The sequence below is a fragment of the Brassica oleracea genome, chromosome C1, assembly GCF_000695525.1.
Source record: "Brassica oleracea var. oleracea cultivar TO1000 chromosome C1, BOL, whole genome shotgun sequence".
NCBI lineage: Eukaryota > Viridiplantae > Streptophyta > Magnoliopsida > Brassicales > Brassicaceae > Brassica > Brassica oleracea.
Window position 1 is genome coordinate 9,369,024 of NC_027748.1, and position 17,367 is coordinate 9,386,390.

General features: G+C 39.8%; 2 protein-coding genes across 2 annotated transcripts; both read left to right on the forward strand.

Moving 5' to 3' along the window:
* The first annotated feature begins 7,059 nt into the window (after nucleotides 1–7,059).
* Nucleotides 7,060–10,035, forward strand: LOC106330829. The gene is made up of 9 exons (XM_013769239.1): nucleotides 7,060–7,350; nucleotides 7,729–8,034; nucleotides 8,262–8,326; nucleotides 8,398–8,522; nucleotides 8,949–9,030; nucleotides 9,111–9,222; nucleotides 9,300–9,457; nucleotides 9,526–9,646; nucleotides 9,739–10,035. The coding sequence occupies exons 1-9, from the start codon at nucleotides 7,060–7,062 to the stop codon at nucleotides 10,033–10,035; spliced, it is 1,557 nt and encodes a 518-aa protein (XP_013624693.1).
* Nucleotides 10,036–15,529: 5,494 nt separating this feature from the next.
* Nucleotides 15,530–17,158, forward strand: LOC106330839. Its single transcript, XM_013769248.1, has one exon. The coding sequence runs from the start codon at nucleotides 15,530–15,532 to the stop codon at nucleotides 17,156–17,158; it is 1,629 nt and encodes a 542-aa protein (XP_013624702.1).
* The last annotated feature ends 209 nt before the right edge of the window (nucleotides 17,159–17,367 follow it).

The following is a 17,367-nucleotide window of genomic DNA, read 5'->3' on the forward strand; positions in this document are numbered from 1 at the left end:
CTCTGGAGAAGATGGCCCTGGCTGTCGTCGAAGCAACAAGAAAGCTTCGCCCGTATTTTCAGTCACATTCGATGGAGGTACTAACCGACCAGCCTCTCCGAACCATACTTTAAAACACCAACAGGTCGGGAAGACTAACAAAGTGGGCTATCGAACTCGGTGAGTTTGATATTACTTACAAGAACCGTACGGCAGCAAAGTCCCAGGTCCTCGCAGATTTCTTAGTTGAGCTGGCTCCGGATCTGGAGCAAGACCTCGCACTCCCGAACCCAAACTGGACCCTTTATCTCGACAGATCTTCAACCAACAAGGGCGCGGGGGCCAGAGTCTAGTTGCAGTCCCCAACCGGAGAATTGATCAGACAGTCTTTTAGCTTCGGCTTCCCAGCATCGAACAACGAGGCAGAATACGAATCTCTGATCGCTGGACTCCGCTTAGCGAAAGCTATCAAGGCTAAACGTCTAAGCGTCTACTGTGACTCACAACTAGTCGACAGTTAGTTCAACGGCGATTACGACACCCGCAACGACCGAATGGACGCTTACCTCAAGATAGTCCAAGGTCTAGCACTAGAGTTCGAATTCCTCGAACTCAACAAAGTCCCCAAAGGAGAGAACGTCTGCGCCGACGTCCTCGCGGTGCTTGGTATTAAGCTTGAGATCAGGTTAAACGAACCATCCCAATACACCGTATTGAGAAGCCAGGTATCGATATCTCGACCGACCAAACGGTCATCGTGGTCCCGGTCACCGACAATGGGACTGGTCACGAGGCCACCACGCCGGATACTAAAAGGTTTGACCCCGACTGGAGAACGGAGTTCATCGATTATCTTAGCAAGGGAGATGATGAACTCCATCGATGGACCGCGAGTAAAGTACTCCTCAAATGCATTCACGGCGACGAAACCGTAAGGGTTATGACCAAAACACACGAAGGCGTTGGAGGCAATCATTCAAACGGTCGAGCCTTGGCAATTAAAGTGACAAGCCTGGGTTTCTTTTGGCGACGATGAACGCAGACTGCAAGTCCTATGCCATACGTTGCGACAAATGCCAAAGACATGCACCAAGTATCCACTGCCCGACTGAAATGCTACGGACGACGACAGCACCATATCCATTCATGCGATGGGGACATCGTAGGACCGCTCCCCAGTTCTCGACAACGACGTTTTGTTCTAGTCCTCACTGACTACTTCACAAAGTGGATTGAGGCTGAAGCCTTCGCTCAAGTCACGGACAAAGAAGTCCGCAACTTTGTATGGAAGAATTTTATCGGCCGCCACGGTTTGCCATACGAAATTTTTACTGATAACGGATCGCAGTTCATGTCAGGCAACTTCAAAAAATTCTGCAGCAAGTGGAACATCCGGTTAAGCCCTTCCACCCCTCGCTACCCGCAAGGAAATGGTCAAGCAGAATCCTCCAACAAGCTTATGATTGACGGCATCAAGAAGCGCCTAGATCTGAAGAAAGGGCATTGGGCCGACGAACTCGACGGAGTCCTGGGGAGTCACCGCACGACACCAAGAGGTGCGACTAAATCAACACCATTCTCACTTGCATACGGTGTCGAGGCTATGGCCCCTGCGGAGGTCAACGTTACAAGCCTCTGACGCTCAAAGATGCCCCAGTACATAGAGCTCAACAAGGATATGCTGCTCGACGCCTTTGACGAGATCGAAGAACGAAGGGACCAAACTTTGCTACGGGATCTTCGACAACTTCCCTTCCGGTCGACTCATTCGGAACAGGAGGGTCTCGGGCCTCTTCAGTCATGGAGGGAAGTGGCCCCTCAGCGTCACCCGGAGTAATTGCAAGAGGATCGACATCCGTAGTCGAAGGCGGGACGCTCGAGTCACCTCCTTTGTCATCTGCACTTGTTCCCTCCTCCTCGACGGTCTCCTCGGTCTTCTTGACCTGATCACCGTCGTCCTGTTCTTCAGAAGAAGAGTCCACGACCACAACATGATCTTTTGGATCCACATTCTCTACTCCCTCCTCTCGAACCAAGACACTATCGTCTTTAGGGTTCGTCTCCTTGGTCGCCTCCATAAGAGCCGACGTAATGTCTGTCGGCGGCCCCCCAGATCTCCCTTCGGAATGATCTTCCACAGTATCGCATGGAGTCAGCAGTTGTGAAGTCGCTTCTAATCCAATCAACTTACTATTTGACCCATATGGGTCAAGCGTCGCCATAAACGCCTCGCTAACGAACCTAGAAGGAAGGTTAAGTGGGGACAAAGTAAGGCCGCTCTCGGATAGCGGGTCAAGGTGAAGTTTGGCAACCTCAGCCTCGTGAAGCTTCTCCTGCTCTATGAAAATGTTTATCATCTCCTGCGGGATTTCCGTCCCGTTGTCCCTTATCACCTCGAGGCATTTCCTCGTTCCTGAGGCCTGTCCATACAGATTCTTGGCTTTCTCGAAAGCATCAAGGCGAGCTAAGTGGTCTTTGACTCGACCAAGGCAGCGAGTAGACTTGTCTGCCATGGCAGTTTGGACCTTGACCCTCTCGCGAGTAACTTCCTGAATTCGAGAGTCCCTTAAGTGCTGCCTCTCCTTGACCAGCCCCTCAACAACGGCATCCCTCTCTTCTTGAAGCTCCACCTTCTCCTTCTCAAGGGCAGCGGCAGTCTGTTCCAGACGAGTTTTTTCGCGCATAAGCTCCTTCTTTACAAGTCGATCAGACTTAAGCTTGCCTTCGAGTTCCTCGAATGACTCGAAGAACTTCTTTTTCCTCAGCCACCTTGTCGTTAGCTTTCTTGTTCTCAGCCCGTAATCTCTCAATCACGCTCAGCCTGGTCCGCACAAGCCTCTCTGACGCGCCTAATTGGATCATCGTCTGCTTCAGAGCGCTGTCATACTTCTCGATGAGTTAATTCATACTCTCGTCGCTCTGCACAATAGCAAAAACAACAATGGTTTCCTTTAGCGTACTAGAGGGTCCTGTCTAGACTAGTAAAAGGGGTAAGCAAGTTACCCATTGTCTTATGAAGGCGGCGTCGATGTACTCGTCTTTGAAGTATAGGTCCCCTATTGGCGGCAACTCCCTAGGCCCGCCACGGATCTGGCGCGTCAACTCCGCGCACTGGAGAGGATTAAACACCAGGGGAGTCTTCTCGTCGTACAGGAACTCCACGCGGTCTGGGAATTCGACCCTCGTCCTCTTCGAGAGTGAACCCTCACTCTAAATGCCCTTCCTCGTCGCCGACGTAGGAGCGGCCCTCTCACTTGATGGAGATTCACCCCGAGGCTCACCCTCGGATCTAGACGCCTTCCCTTCGCCCCTCGAAGGATCTTCAGATGAAGGGAGATCATCGGGACGGTCCCCGTCAATTGAACAACGTGCCCCCTCTTCGACGGACTTCTTCTTCTTCGCTCTCTTTTTCGGTCGCTCCTCAGGCGACGCCTTAGTAGAACCAGTCTGCGCTGGGCCCTCCGCAGTGTCTTCTCAAACGACTGTTGAGGCTTCATTTTGGTCGTTAGAAGGATCCTCACGAGGCCTTTTCTTCCCGTCCTTCTTCTTCTTCTTCTTCTTCTTTGAGACTTTTAGAGACATCAACAGAAGGCAGAGCTTCCTCCAAAGGAACACTCTCCTCAAGAGAGGCAGACTGCTGCCCTTCGGCGACACGTTTCTTCGCCTTCCCCATCGTCTTCTCTCCATAATTTGGAGCCAACGGCTCCACGTTTGCGTCTTCCACGACAAGACTGGGCCTAACATCTGAAGCACCAGCGGAAGACGACCTCATCGACAACATCTGAAGTTTCCCTTTTAGCAAGGCACTCAGATCTGGAACTCTCTCCATCTCTCTAGCTTTGTTCAAAAGCTTTTTCTGCTTCCAGGTAAATAAGGACAGGCGAGATTTGCGAGGGCCAAGTACAACAGGAAGTCTCGACTCCCAATCAACTGCAAAATAGAAGAGACGACAAAAACGTGAAGCTGACGCAATTATCTATCAACAGAATTTCTCGGCCAAAGATCAAAGAGCTCACCTCTAGCAATCCAAGCATGCTGACGCCTTATCCACTCTCGACTAAGATCTGGCCAACGGAGATGGCTGTGAGCTGCATTCACTTGGGCACTGTCGAAGAACTTCTCCGGGTATGCGATTGTATTCGGGTGACGAACTGCAACAATAAAAAGAAACACATGGCCAGGACCCCCGAGTAAAACATGACACTAACATACGGTATCTACCAAGCGTTTTATTCCAAAGAACGCGATAGTCGTCCCCAGGGGGCTCTGCGAAGACGTGCTCGTCAGATTTGATATAAAAGTAAGAACGCTGCCAGTCCTTCGTCTTGTTCGGATTCCTGATCAAAACGTTATAGTTCAAACTCATCTTCACCGAGAATATCCCATGCGGCTCAGCCTTCGTGAAAGTTAACTCTTCAAACACTCTCACGCTCATCGAGATGTCTATCTCTGCGGCCAATACCATCAGCATGACTACAATGCGCAGCGACCCGTTAAGTAACTGGCAGATTGCAATATCCCGACGGAACGCATAGGACGTGATCAGCCGGGGAATCGGAAACAAGAGTTTCGTATGGTCTCCGAAATAGGACTCGTACACACACTAGTAGCCGACCAGAGGCGACCAAGGACGCTGCCCATTAGAAGGAATGATGTATGTAACGCCGGTACCTCCACATCGCCTCAACAAATTCTTCACCGTCTTGTGAGAAAAGCAAGAATCAAACACGTTCTTCCACGACTGACCGTCGGCCCGTGGATCACGCAACGATTCCGGCGGAAGTGGAGAAAGCTCCTCAAAGATTCCGTCAGGATGGTAAATCGTAGGCCAGTCTATCAGACGAGCCGGTCTCGGAGGCCTCGAAACCTGGCTTAACGCTCCAGAATTGTGACGTTCCAAACTTCTCGAGACACCACTTCGATCTTCTCGGTCATTATCCCCACTACTGCTCGCATCGCTACCTACACTAACTTCGGTACGACCAGCGGATTTCTCTTGAATCTGCATGTGAGACTCAGCGACTAGAAGGCGCTGAGATAGACTCATATTCTCCGTATCCCGCATGACGTCGCGATGGATCAGATCAAACTCATCTAACGGGCTACCATTCGCCGTCAAGTCTTTGGTCGGGCTCGGAGTGGTAGCAATGTCCTTTCCTTTCTCTTCGCGTGATAGTCGACTCTTCAGAGGCGTGCTTGTCATTCTGAGGACGACTAAACTGACAATCAAAGCGCTGACTCACCAAAAACGAATCTAGAAAGAGAAATTAAACTAGAGAGAAGGGAGAGAAAGTTGGATACTTGAGTATGCAGAGGAGAATGACGAAAGCAAAGTAAAGAAGCCTATTTATAGCAAAAATGGAGGCACACTTCCCAAGCGTAATCATTAGGTCTAGAAAGGCCAAAATGGGCCTCAAGGGCCGCCTACTTGCCCAAGAACCTACTCGCAACGGTTCGGTTTCTCGCCCAAACCGATTTCTGGTTAACGAACAAACAAAAATCAATCTTCGGTTTACACCCAGACCGGGTTTTACCGTTAGATGGTTAGTGAGTAAACCTCTTGATCCGCCTAAAAAGCGTCCTATGCCGTGAAAACGACAAGAACGAAGCGGGCAAACTTCGACAAAACTTAAACTTTACTCAAGGGACTAACGTGTCTAACGGTGATCAGGGAGACGCATCTTCACAGTCACTTCGAGAAGAAACTACAAGCGACTAAACGTGCTTAAGGACGGCTAGAAAGGCCGAGTAAAATGTGTTCTCAACCAAGAATTGAAACTCACGAAAGGAAGACCTATATGATCTTTCTACTCGGTCGACTAACGATGACACGTCTCTTGCCCTAGAACTTGTTATCCGAGCAAACCTGACCCACAAATTCACTTGAGACCGTTGCGATGCTCACAAGTGAATTGATTAACTGGGCTCCTATGTGAACATTACATCCATTAATGAATAAGGCTTTAAAGATCATCAAATAACAAGGTCTAGCCCAATAAGCAGGAGATCTACTCGGCTCGGCGATTAAAATCATCGGCTCGGCCCCATAGTGCTTTTAGTCGACGGAGCCGAGCCGACCAAAAGTGTATGGCTCGAAGGGACTCCCCGAAGGCCCATTTACTCGGTCCACTTGGATAAGGCCCCAAAGACACGCTCATATTAGGACATTCCAGGATGAAGAGCTTATAAAAGGGGAGGAAGTAGCAGCAAAGGGGGGATCGACACTTTACACACACACACTGAGCGACTATATCTAGGGTTTTAGTCTCTCTTTACTTCTAATCGCTTGGTACCTCCTCCGGTTAGCCCTTCGAGCTCCGGCTTGTCTCCTTGATTTCTTGTCACTCTTGTAACCCTCTTGATCAGATCTAATAAAACGTCTTCAGTCATCCCACTTTCGAGTTTTTTAAACCTAGTCGACTGAATCCCGTACAAACAGTAACTAATCCATGAAGAAATCTGAACAAATCGAGAAGATGCAAGTATCAATCAATACAATAGTAAAAGCAAATATAAGCCATGAGGAGGGTGTCCACATCCCCAAAAAAATCGACCTATAGGAAAACAGATTTCTGCCACGTCAAAGGCCTCGCCAACGCCATTTGGGCTTCAAATTTCACCGGCCCGACATCGTTCAAATTCGAGAAGCCCGTGAAGCCCATCTCGCGACTAAGTTCCCTTTCCCCTTTCCGCGAAGTACAAACCCTAATTTTGCAAAATCGATTGTCAAACCCTTCCTCTTCCTCTTCTTCATTTCCTCCGTTTCACGAATCTTTCACCTACGAACAATCAATTCCCTCCCTACTCATGTACACTCTTTAATCTCATTAATGGATCCTTTTCACTTTCTCCCTCTGAGATTCTATGGATTCTTTTCGCTTTCTCTCTCTGAGATTCTATATATATATCTTACTCGGTGTTTTATTTTCATCAAAAGTCGTTATATCCTCTCGACTGTACATTGCGATGACGTTTTCCGGTGTTCCCGACACAGTGAAAACGAACGGCGAAGCGGCGGTCCCCTCCAGTCCGGTCAAACCCGTCGCCCAAACCGGTGTCTCTTCCGGCGATGTCAATTAGATGAAATCAAAAGGCGTAGCGGATGTCTCCTCCAGTCCGATCAAACTAATCGGCAAAACCGGTGCCTCTTCCAGCCTCAACATCGGCGTTAGGGGCAAAGCCTCTGTTTCTTCCAGCGCTAAAGGCAAAGCTATCGTCTCCGACAACGTAGGGGATGTGGTTACCTTCAAAGGCGTGACATTCGGGCCCCATGAAGGCGAGGTACAGTTTCGGTTGATCCACTTTTGGGAGGTTTGGAATGCTCAGACGAAGGTGCTTATCGACCTCGAAATGCTTCTCATCGATGAAGAGGTATAAACCGAGATCTTTTTTACAAGATTAGTTTAGAAAATTGTTTGGTCGAAATGCTATGATATCATAACACCTGTTTGCTAATCATCGCTTACACAGTTAAGAAGACTAAGTTAGTTTAACGGTTACGATTCGTTCACATAGTGGATTTAAACCAAATGTTTGCTAAAGATGTCTTAATAGATCTCAGCAACATCCAACATACTGATAGTTAAGATTACTTTAGCAACAAAATAGATTGATTAGATAATTAGTTGTTGTTAGCACCATCATGAGAATTTTGTTGTTGTTCATTGTAGGTTAAATATCTTAATTATTTTTGTTTTCAACTAAAGATATCCTCAGTAGCATCTCTAATTGATTCTCTTTTAACAACAGGAAACTGTAATCCAGAGCTTCATTCCCCATGGAAGGATTGAGACTTATTTGCGTCACATGAAAGCTGGTGCTACTTACCGACTCAACAAGTTTTACGGATCAAAGAGCAAGACTATTTACCGGGTAGCTGAACCAAGTGTCACTATTAGCTTCTCAGGGAACTCTGTCATCTCTGTTCTCGAGGACAGTTCGATCCGTTTCCCTGAGGATTGGTTCCGGATCCATGGATACAAAGAATTTGAAGCTGCATGCGACTTGAGAGGTGATCTTTATGGTAAGTTCTCAACATCATTACACCCCATCACTGTTTGTATTGGATAATAGTTTAATCTAATCTTAAATATTATGTTATCATCTGATTAAATATTGTAATGATTCTGAAGTGTTTGCCTAGGATAATGTTTTCATACAGACTCAGAAATTTTGGTTTTATTGCTGGGTTTATAACATATAAAACATTGAGTTTGATTGTCTTCTCTTGCAGATTATGTTGGCCACATCAAACTTTTGAATGGGCAGGTTCCCAATGACAGTCTCTGCTTGATGAAGCAGAGATAGCTGCATCCCGCCGAGTTGAGCTTCATGTTCAAACACATGAGTAAGTTAATCTCTATCTTCTTCCATATTCACATATGGTCTATCTTACCACACGAGTTTGTGTTGTTACAGAGATCTCGTGTTGAAGTTGTACCTCTGGGACAAGGTTGCCTTTGAGTTCTGTGAAAAGTTTAAAGCATCTGGAGGCACTGCACGTGTTATCTTAGTCACCACCTTAAACCCGAAACGGTTTGTAGGTTTGTATTACCAACTTTTAATTGCTGTTTTAAGATGTTAAATAGGGTTGGGATCGTATCTGGTTAGGTTAGTTTTAAGTAAGTATTATTTTCTGTGATGCAGAGTTATTGAAAGATACCGGTAGAACTGTTTTTTTTTTAATTGACTTTAGAGTTTATTAGCTATGTACCATTTGAAAAAATATGTTAAGAAATAAGAGTCGACTAAGCTAGATGAGATCTGAGAAAAAGATATTGGTAGAAATGCTTTTTTGAATTGACTTTAGAGTTTATTAGCTATGAAGCATTTAAAAAATATGTGAATAATTAAGAGTAGACTGAGCAAGATAGGATCTGAGTAACAGATATTCAAATGAATATGCATATTCTCTTAATTTCATTATATCATAATTTTGCTTCTGTATCATGGCATTGGTTCTGTTATAGGCGTCCTATCTCTATCTTCTATGACGCCTTCACGGGTATTTCTGGATAGTGATGTCCAAGAAACCCGGTTATACCTCAGTTGGTAAGGTTTAAGGTTTCATGTATTGGAATGTCATTTGAATTACTCCACTATTGTAATGTCTGGTTTGACATTTTCTTCAGGCTGAACTCGAAGTTAGATGTTGCCAACAGAGTTAACGCAAAGGTGGTCACCAAGCCTGAGACAGCGACCTTGGGGAAACTTTTCTCCTATATGAAGCAGGCACCCGCTAAGGTATTATAGTCCCAATGTCTGATACATTCAATAAGATAATCTAAGTTTCTCATTGAATTTTACAAACACTTTTCCAGGTTGCTTGGTTTGAGTGCATAAAAACTATTGATGATGTTGTGCACGGTTCTGGGTGGTATTATATAGGCTGTGGTGTGTGCCATACTAAGGCAACCAAAGGGCCTACAACGCTTTTGTGTAAGAAATGTGGGAAGAGTGAAATTGTTGGTGTGGCACAGTAAGTGGTTTAGATTTAGTTATACACATTCTTTGACTGCAATGGTTATTGATGTCTCTCTGTTACAGGTACCTGTCGAAGCTCTCTGTTTATGACCACAATGATCAAGCCGTATTTGTTGTCCTTGGTGATGCTGGTGAGGAGTTGACTGGAAAGAAAGCTGCTGAATTGGTTGAGAGCTATTACCAGGTAATTAGAAACCTGTATGTTTATGAGATTTAAAAACTTATTCTTACAAAAAATTTGAAGATGTATTCTGAGAATGTCTAAATGTATGTTAGGCCAATGATAGTGTAGGAGAGGATCATATAGTTCCAGTGCCTCAAGCTATGATTGATACCATTGGACAGACACGGAAGTTCATTGTGAAGGTTTTAAATCACAATCTGACTGCCAAGAGCCAGACTTTAACTGTGACAAAGGTGCTCCCTCTTGAAGCCCCAGAACCCGAAGGCAACTTAGGAGAGAATGTTGATGAGGAACCTGATAATGAAAGGGAGGATCATGCAGATGAGTCGGTGAAAAGGGGTGATGATGGGATTGAGTCAGAAGGTGCTAAGCGTGCCAAAAGTGGCTAATGAAGTCTTATTACTGGTTTTGTTTTATTTAAGACTATGCTTTATTTTTTTCCTTTTTCGGGATTTTGCCTTTGCAGCATTATAACAACCTTGGTTATAATCTCTTTTGCTTATAATATCTATTATTAATCTCTTTCCATGTTATAGAGTTTGACTAAAAAAACAATAATGCCTATCTATATATATATATATGAGAATTTGGAAAAAATGATAGATAAATCATTATACCTGCTTGAAGGCTGAACGACGGAGTAGTGTATATAAAAAATTGTTGCTATATTCTTCGTAACGTAGGTTAAAATACTACTTGCCAAAACAGGGAGGTGTGATTATGATCGGTTAAGGTGGCCAAGATTTAATGATTATGATTTAAATTTGTAATAAATTAGAAATGGTTCATATTAGAATTCAAGTGTGTAAAGCACGTCCTATTTGACTATAATTTAAATGTTGTCATAACTATGGACAGTTTTTAGATTTTTTTTGAGGTGGAGTTGCAGTATGAAAATGAAATTTCAATATTTTTGTTCTTATGTTTGAGAATAAACTAATGGTTTAGTAAGAAGCGTGAGGCTTTGGAAGTTTTAAATAATTTTCTATATTACATTATAATTAATTTTGCTTTTTTTATATATAGACAGTTTTTTTTATTGATAAGGGATTTATAATTTTATATTTGTATTTGTGGTCTATATAGTTTAAATTTAATTATGTTAATATAATTGTTTTTATGTTTTTAAAATTTAAAGCTTCAAATAAGAGGATGCAGTGATAATAATTTTTTTAACGTATTTTAAACAGCCAATGTTGGCAATCACATTAAAAAGTAAAAATAGTAATGAGAAGAATGCAACCGGTTATCACTATTTGCATGTACACCTTAGTCTTTTTTATTTCTTGGTTTATTTTAAATTTTGTATTCATTTTATTTGACCAATTGTATTTGAATATTTTACTATTCTTTCTTATTGGTATATATGTAGATTTTTTTTTCTTTTATATTACATCGTTTATGTTATTGTAGTTTATGATTACGTTAATAGTTTTAAATTGATTTTGATACAAATCTTGAAACTGAAATATATTTTATAACTATGATCAATTTATTAAGGTTAAGACCAAGTTATGTTTATTAATTTGTAACTTCTTTACTATTCAACATATATTAATGTTGTAACTTATGGTGTATTAAAAAAAACTTTTAGAATTTGCCACCTATATAAACCCCTACATTCTGATTCCATTATACAACTCCTCCGTACCTCTTAACAACTCCTCCAAAATCTAAACATGAGTCAGGTATTTTGGGTTCTACGCCACAAAACGGAACCATCTTTATCATCTCCAAAAAGAATCATTACCATGAAGATAAAGAGGCCAAGGACACAACAAACAAAAATTGTGATATACGTCGCCCTGAAGACAGCAAGCAATGGCCACCTAATCCACGATACAGTAGGCGATATGGAGTACATGCTTGAATACCATGAAATTGATTTTGATTCGGTGATGGAGATTATCAAGCAGACTTCTGACTTTGTCGCATGCACTATTCCGACGCTCGATGATCCCACAGATACAGATCTTGATATAATTGTTAAGATATCTGATCACAACCTAGACGTTTTCCGCAGAATTAACCTAGACGTCTATATCATCGAGCTTCGTGAAAACTGAAGAGAACCCATCCCTAGCGAAAAAGATGATTTATGCCCAATTTGCGGAATTGCTTTCCGCAAAAACTTGCTTTCCGCAAATTGGGCATATATCATCTTTTTCACTAGGGATGGGTTCTCTTTGGTTTTAACGAAGCTCGATGATATAGACGCCTAGGTCAATTCTGCGGAAAGCGTCTAGGTTGTGATCAGATATCTTAACAATTATATCAAGATCTGTATCTGTGGGATCATCGAGCGTCGGAATAGTGCGTGCGACAAAGTCAGAAATCTGCTTGATAATCTCCATCACCTAATCAAAATCAATTTCATGGTATTCAAGCATGTACTCCATATCGCCTACCGTATCGTGGATTAGGTGGCCATTGCTTGCTGTATTCAGGACGACGAATATCACAATTTTTGTTTGTTGTGTCCTTGGCCTCTTTATCTTCATGGTAATGATTCTTTTTGGAGATGATAAAGATGGTTTCGTTTTGTGGCGTAGAACCCAAAATACTTGACTCATGTTTAGATTTTGGAGGAGTTGTTTAGAGGTATGGAGGAGTTGTATAATGGAATCAGAATGTAGGGATTTATATATGTGGCAAATTCTAAAAGTTTTTTTTAATACACCATAAGTTACAACATTAATATATGTTGAATAGTAAAGAAGTTACAAATTAATAAACATAACTTGGTCTTAACCTTAATAAATTGATCATAGTTATAAAATATATTTCAGTTTCAAGATTTGTATCAAAATCAATTTAAAACTAGTAACGTAATCATAAACTACAATAACATAAACTATGTGCTATAAAAGAAAAAAAATCTACATATATACCAGTAAGAAAGAATAGTAAAATATTCAAATTAAATTGGTCAAATAAAATGAATACAAAATTAAAAATAAACCAAGAAATAAAAAAGACTAAGGTGTACATGTAAATAGTGATAACCGGTTGCATTCTTCTCACTACTATTTTTACTTTTTAATGTCATTGCCTACATTGACTGTTTAAAATACGTTAAAAAAATTATTATCACTGCATCCTTTTATTTGACGCTTTAAATTATAAAAATATAAAAACAATTATATTAACATAATTAAATTTAAACTATATAGACCACAAATACAAATATAAAATTATAAATCATTTATCAATAAAAAAACTGTCTATATATAAAAAAAGCAAAATTAATTATAATGTAATATAGAGAATTATTTAAACAACAAAATTTATTTTCCTAATATAATCAATGCAAATTTTTAATATCATTAAATGTAACATATTTTATATTTACGTTTACAAATTAAAACTAAATTAAAATTTAATTGCAACAAGTATTTTATCCGTGGAAACTTTTATTAGACAATAAGTTAATTTGGTTTAGATAAAGTACTAAACAAACATCTGTTGGAAATAGTCTTCACCGTCACAACGTCAACTGTAATGAAAGAGAACCAACCGACTGGATCAAAATAAACTACTTAGCTATTGTGTATAAGGCTACATACGGTACAGTTGTGTTTGTGTCGATTGATGTAATCTATATTCAGTAAAGATCAAAACAAATGTGTTTCTCTGTTCCATACCTAATTACATGGACATAAAGGTGGTCAGATACAAATTCTTAGTCAGCACTCACCAGGAACACGTGTATTAGATATTAGTAATCCATAATAGTATTAAACAAACAAACAAAAACTATGTTATCTTTTTGATTTGATAAAAAAAAAATTGAACTTAAAATAAAATATTAATTTACTAAATAAACATTTTAAATATGAGGATCATATCAAACAAATAGATCATGTATATTTATTAATTTTATTATATAATTAACATATACTCAAAATATTATATTTTAAATTATCAGTTTATAAGTAATAGTCTTAAGGAATAAAAATAAGATATATTAGTAATCCCCAATAATATTAACCAAAAATAATAATTTTTTTTTATTGGAAAAAAATTTGAACTTAAAATAAAATATTAAATTACTAAAATAAACTTTTAAATATGAGGATCACATCAAAAAAATTAAAACAGGTATATATTATTAGTTTTATTATATAATTTACATATACTTATACTAATATATTTTAATTGATTGATTTATTTAGTCCGAAAGGTTTATATACATAACTATACCCATATATTAGGATTTCTTAAAAAAGGAAATCTATTCAGTATACTCGGTATTACCAAATTCAAACCACTTTCTATATCTCGGTTCGGTTCGTTTTTAGTTGATTCTTTTTTATCGGATTTAACACCCCTAAATAATTCCAATAGCACGTACAATTTTTCAAGGATATTATATATTCAGATCACTATCCAATAAAAGTGACAACAATCAATTATATATATTAGGTTTAAATAGTCTGCACCTTTTCTTTATAGATTAATTATTAGTAAAAAATAATTGTGTATTCAAAAATAAAAAATAAAAAATAGTACTCAATCAATTCGTACTTAAAATTTGTCTCTTTTTACAATATATAGTTTCTTCTGAACTGTTTAAACATATATAACATATTTGAAACTTGATCAAATTATGATATTTATTTCAAACATATTTTAGTTAGCACATGAAAAATTATAATCCAATTTCAAATAACTGTAACTATAGTTGAAATCCCAAGTTAATTAACATTTATTACGATGTATACAGAAATACATATATTTAGATGAATATATAAATACATTTATCACATCACCATAAAAATATCAAATTAAATTTATACTATACATTAAATCCCAAAATACATTAAAACAACAATGTGTAGTTAATTTTAAAATTTTTTTTGCTAATTTAAAATAAACAGTTATTTGATTTTCACCATACAAATATTTCAGGCGGACAACCGCAAAAAAGAAACGACGCCGTCTGCGTGGATCACGTACGAAAGGTGAGTCCTTACTCTCATAAAATATTTAAAATTAAGATTGAAATTCTCTCATCATAGTACTTTAATTATGTATATTTTCAGTTCATCTGGTTAATGATCGACCAACATTCAAACCAAAATATTATGACTGTAAGTTTATATGGATTATAACATTATACTTTAATCAATACTTATTCATCAAACAAACTGAGTTTTCAAATTTAATCAAATAGGTGGTTGCGATGACTGCGACTCTTACAGTAAGAAACAATACTATAATTTGTATCTCCTACGTTATATCCTCTTAAGCTAATAATTTTTAATCTTAATAGTCAAGCAAAAAATACACGTAGTATGAGAAAAGTCATCTTGGTATCGAAACAAACTTTAGCACGTTTGCAGGGTAAGCATCATACATAGAAAAATCCACTTAGATTTAATACATTTTAAATTCTAATACACATTGTTTATGCACATAATCAGATGCTCCACCACGACCACATGTATTGCATCACACTCAAGCAAATAAGAAAAGTGCATACTATCAAAACCCTATATTTTTTATAGAATATATACATTTGCAAATAACAATAGATGTTATCAAATTTAAACTCTGTTAAATTTCTAAAATATTATATAAACTATGATTTAATAGTTCTTAACAAATATTAATTCAGATAAAGGATAGACTCACAAACCGAAGAAAACCAATCCTAGCATGCTCAAAATGTGGTGCGTTAATGTGAGCTTCGAAAAGCACGGTACGGACCGCAAAACAGGTGAACCAACGTTCACAATTTGCTGTAACCATGGTCAAATCAGGCTTCCGCAGATCAATCAACCCCCAGCCCTATTAGAAGAACTTCTTCAGTTGAGATGGTTCCAAGATACTATCCCAGTCTATAATTATGTACTGGCTTTCACATCCGTTGGAATGAAAATGGATTATAGTGTGGTGCATGCGCCTGGTCCTTACACTATACGGATCCTAGGTCAAACTCACCACAAAATTGGTTCGCTTATACCGCAACAAGGCCGTCTCCCAGAATATCTACAGCTTTATATATTTGATACGAGCAACGAAGTCAGAAACCGCTTAAATGCGATGGAGAAAACTTCAGTAGAAGGTAATCTCGATGAGACAACCTTATGGCGCCTCATCGAGATGATTGACGAGAATAATTGTTTAACTAAGATTTTTCGACGGGCACGTGACCACTACGAAGGCGTTAGGACAGAGTTTGCTATTAGGTTGCTCCCAGATAAAGGAAAGGGGAAAGAATATGGTCTTCCGAGTACAAGTGAGGTGGCAGGCCTTATTGTAGGGGATATGTCATCAACAATTGGGGTACGAGATATAGTGGTCCGATTTCAATCTGACACTCTGCAGCAAATACGTGATGATCATCCTCTATACATGAGCCTACAATATCCTCTTTTGTTTCCATATGGTGAGTATGGGTTTCACCCAGAGATCCCACTACATCTTGAGACAGACACTTCAAGACAATACTACGCTTCTCAAATCCAGACACGTCTTAACCAAGGGAAGACATTGATTAAAGGAGGTCGTCTCCTCCATCAATTTGTTGTGGACGTTTATACGGCAATTGAGGAAGATCGACTAAGGTGGGTGAGGAATAATCAAGATTTCTTGAGAGCCGAGCTCTACAGTAATGTACTCGATGCTGTAAGGAAGGGTGACACTGATGCTAAAATGATTGGTCAAAGGTTCATACTGCCACCAAGTTTCACAGGCGGGCCCCGGTACTTTGTTGAGAAATACCATGATGCGATGGCTATTTGCAGAGAATATGGAAATCCAGATTTGTTTATCACAATAACGGCCAATCCTAATTGGAGAGAGATTAAAGGGCATCTTTTGAAATATGGTGGAGACTCTTCCAATGATAGACCTGACATTGAATGTCGAGTCTTTAAGATGAAGTTAGATCAGCTACTCAAAGATTTCAAATACGGAACCTTCTTCAAGCCATACACAGCAGCTCTTCACAGGATAGAGTTTCAAAAAAGAGGGCTCCCTCATGCACATATATTATTGTGGTTTGGAAACTCTTCCAGAACACCAAGTGAAGAGGAAGTAGATGAGATAATTTCAGCTGAACTCCCAGACAAAGAAGAAGACCCAGAAGCTTACAATTTAGTAACAAAACACATGATCTATGGTCCATGTGGTGTTATTAATCGGAAGTCACCATGTATGGAGAATAATGTGTGCACGAAAAAGTATCCTCGGCCGTATAATGACTATACATCGATTGACAAATCAGGGTATGTGTTATATCGTCGGCGCATGAACAAAAATGTGTTTGTGGTAAAGGATGGGACAGTCCTAAACAACAATTTTGTTGTACCTCATAACATTAAGCTCCTGAAGAAATATGAAGCTCATATTAATGTTGAATGGTGTAATCGTACAAGTGCAGTGAAGTACTTATTCAAGTATATAACCAAGGGGGTTGACAGAGCAACCGCAGTTATTGAAAAGGGAATACGGCAACTACCTCTGACACAGTGGCCACTGGCGAACCAAAAGAGAGAGTTATGAAGCAATGGAATGAGATCCAAGACTACATTGATGCTAGGTATTTATCAGCTTGTGAGTCTATGTGGCGGACTTTCGCATTCCACATACACAAAAGAAAGCCATCAGTTGAGAAGCTTATCATTCACTTAGAAGGTGAACATAATATCACAATTAAAGGAACTGATAACCTCGGCCGTTTAATCCTCAAGCCAGGCATCGAGAAGACAATG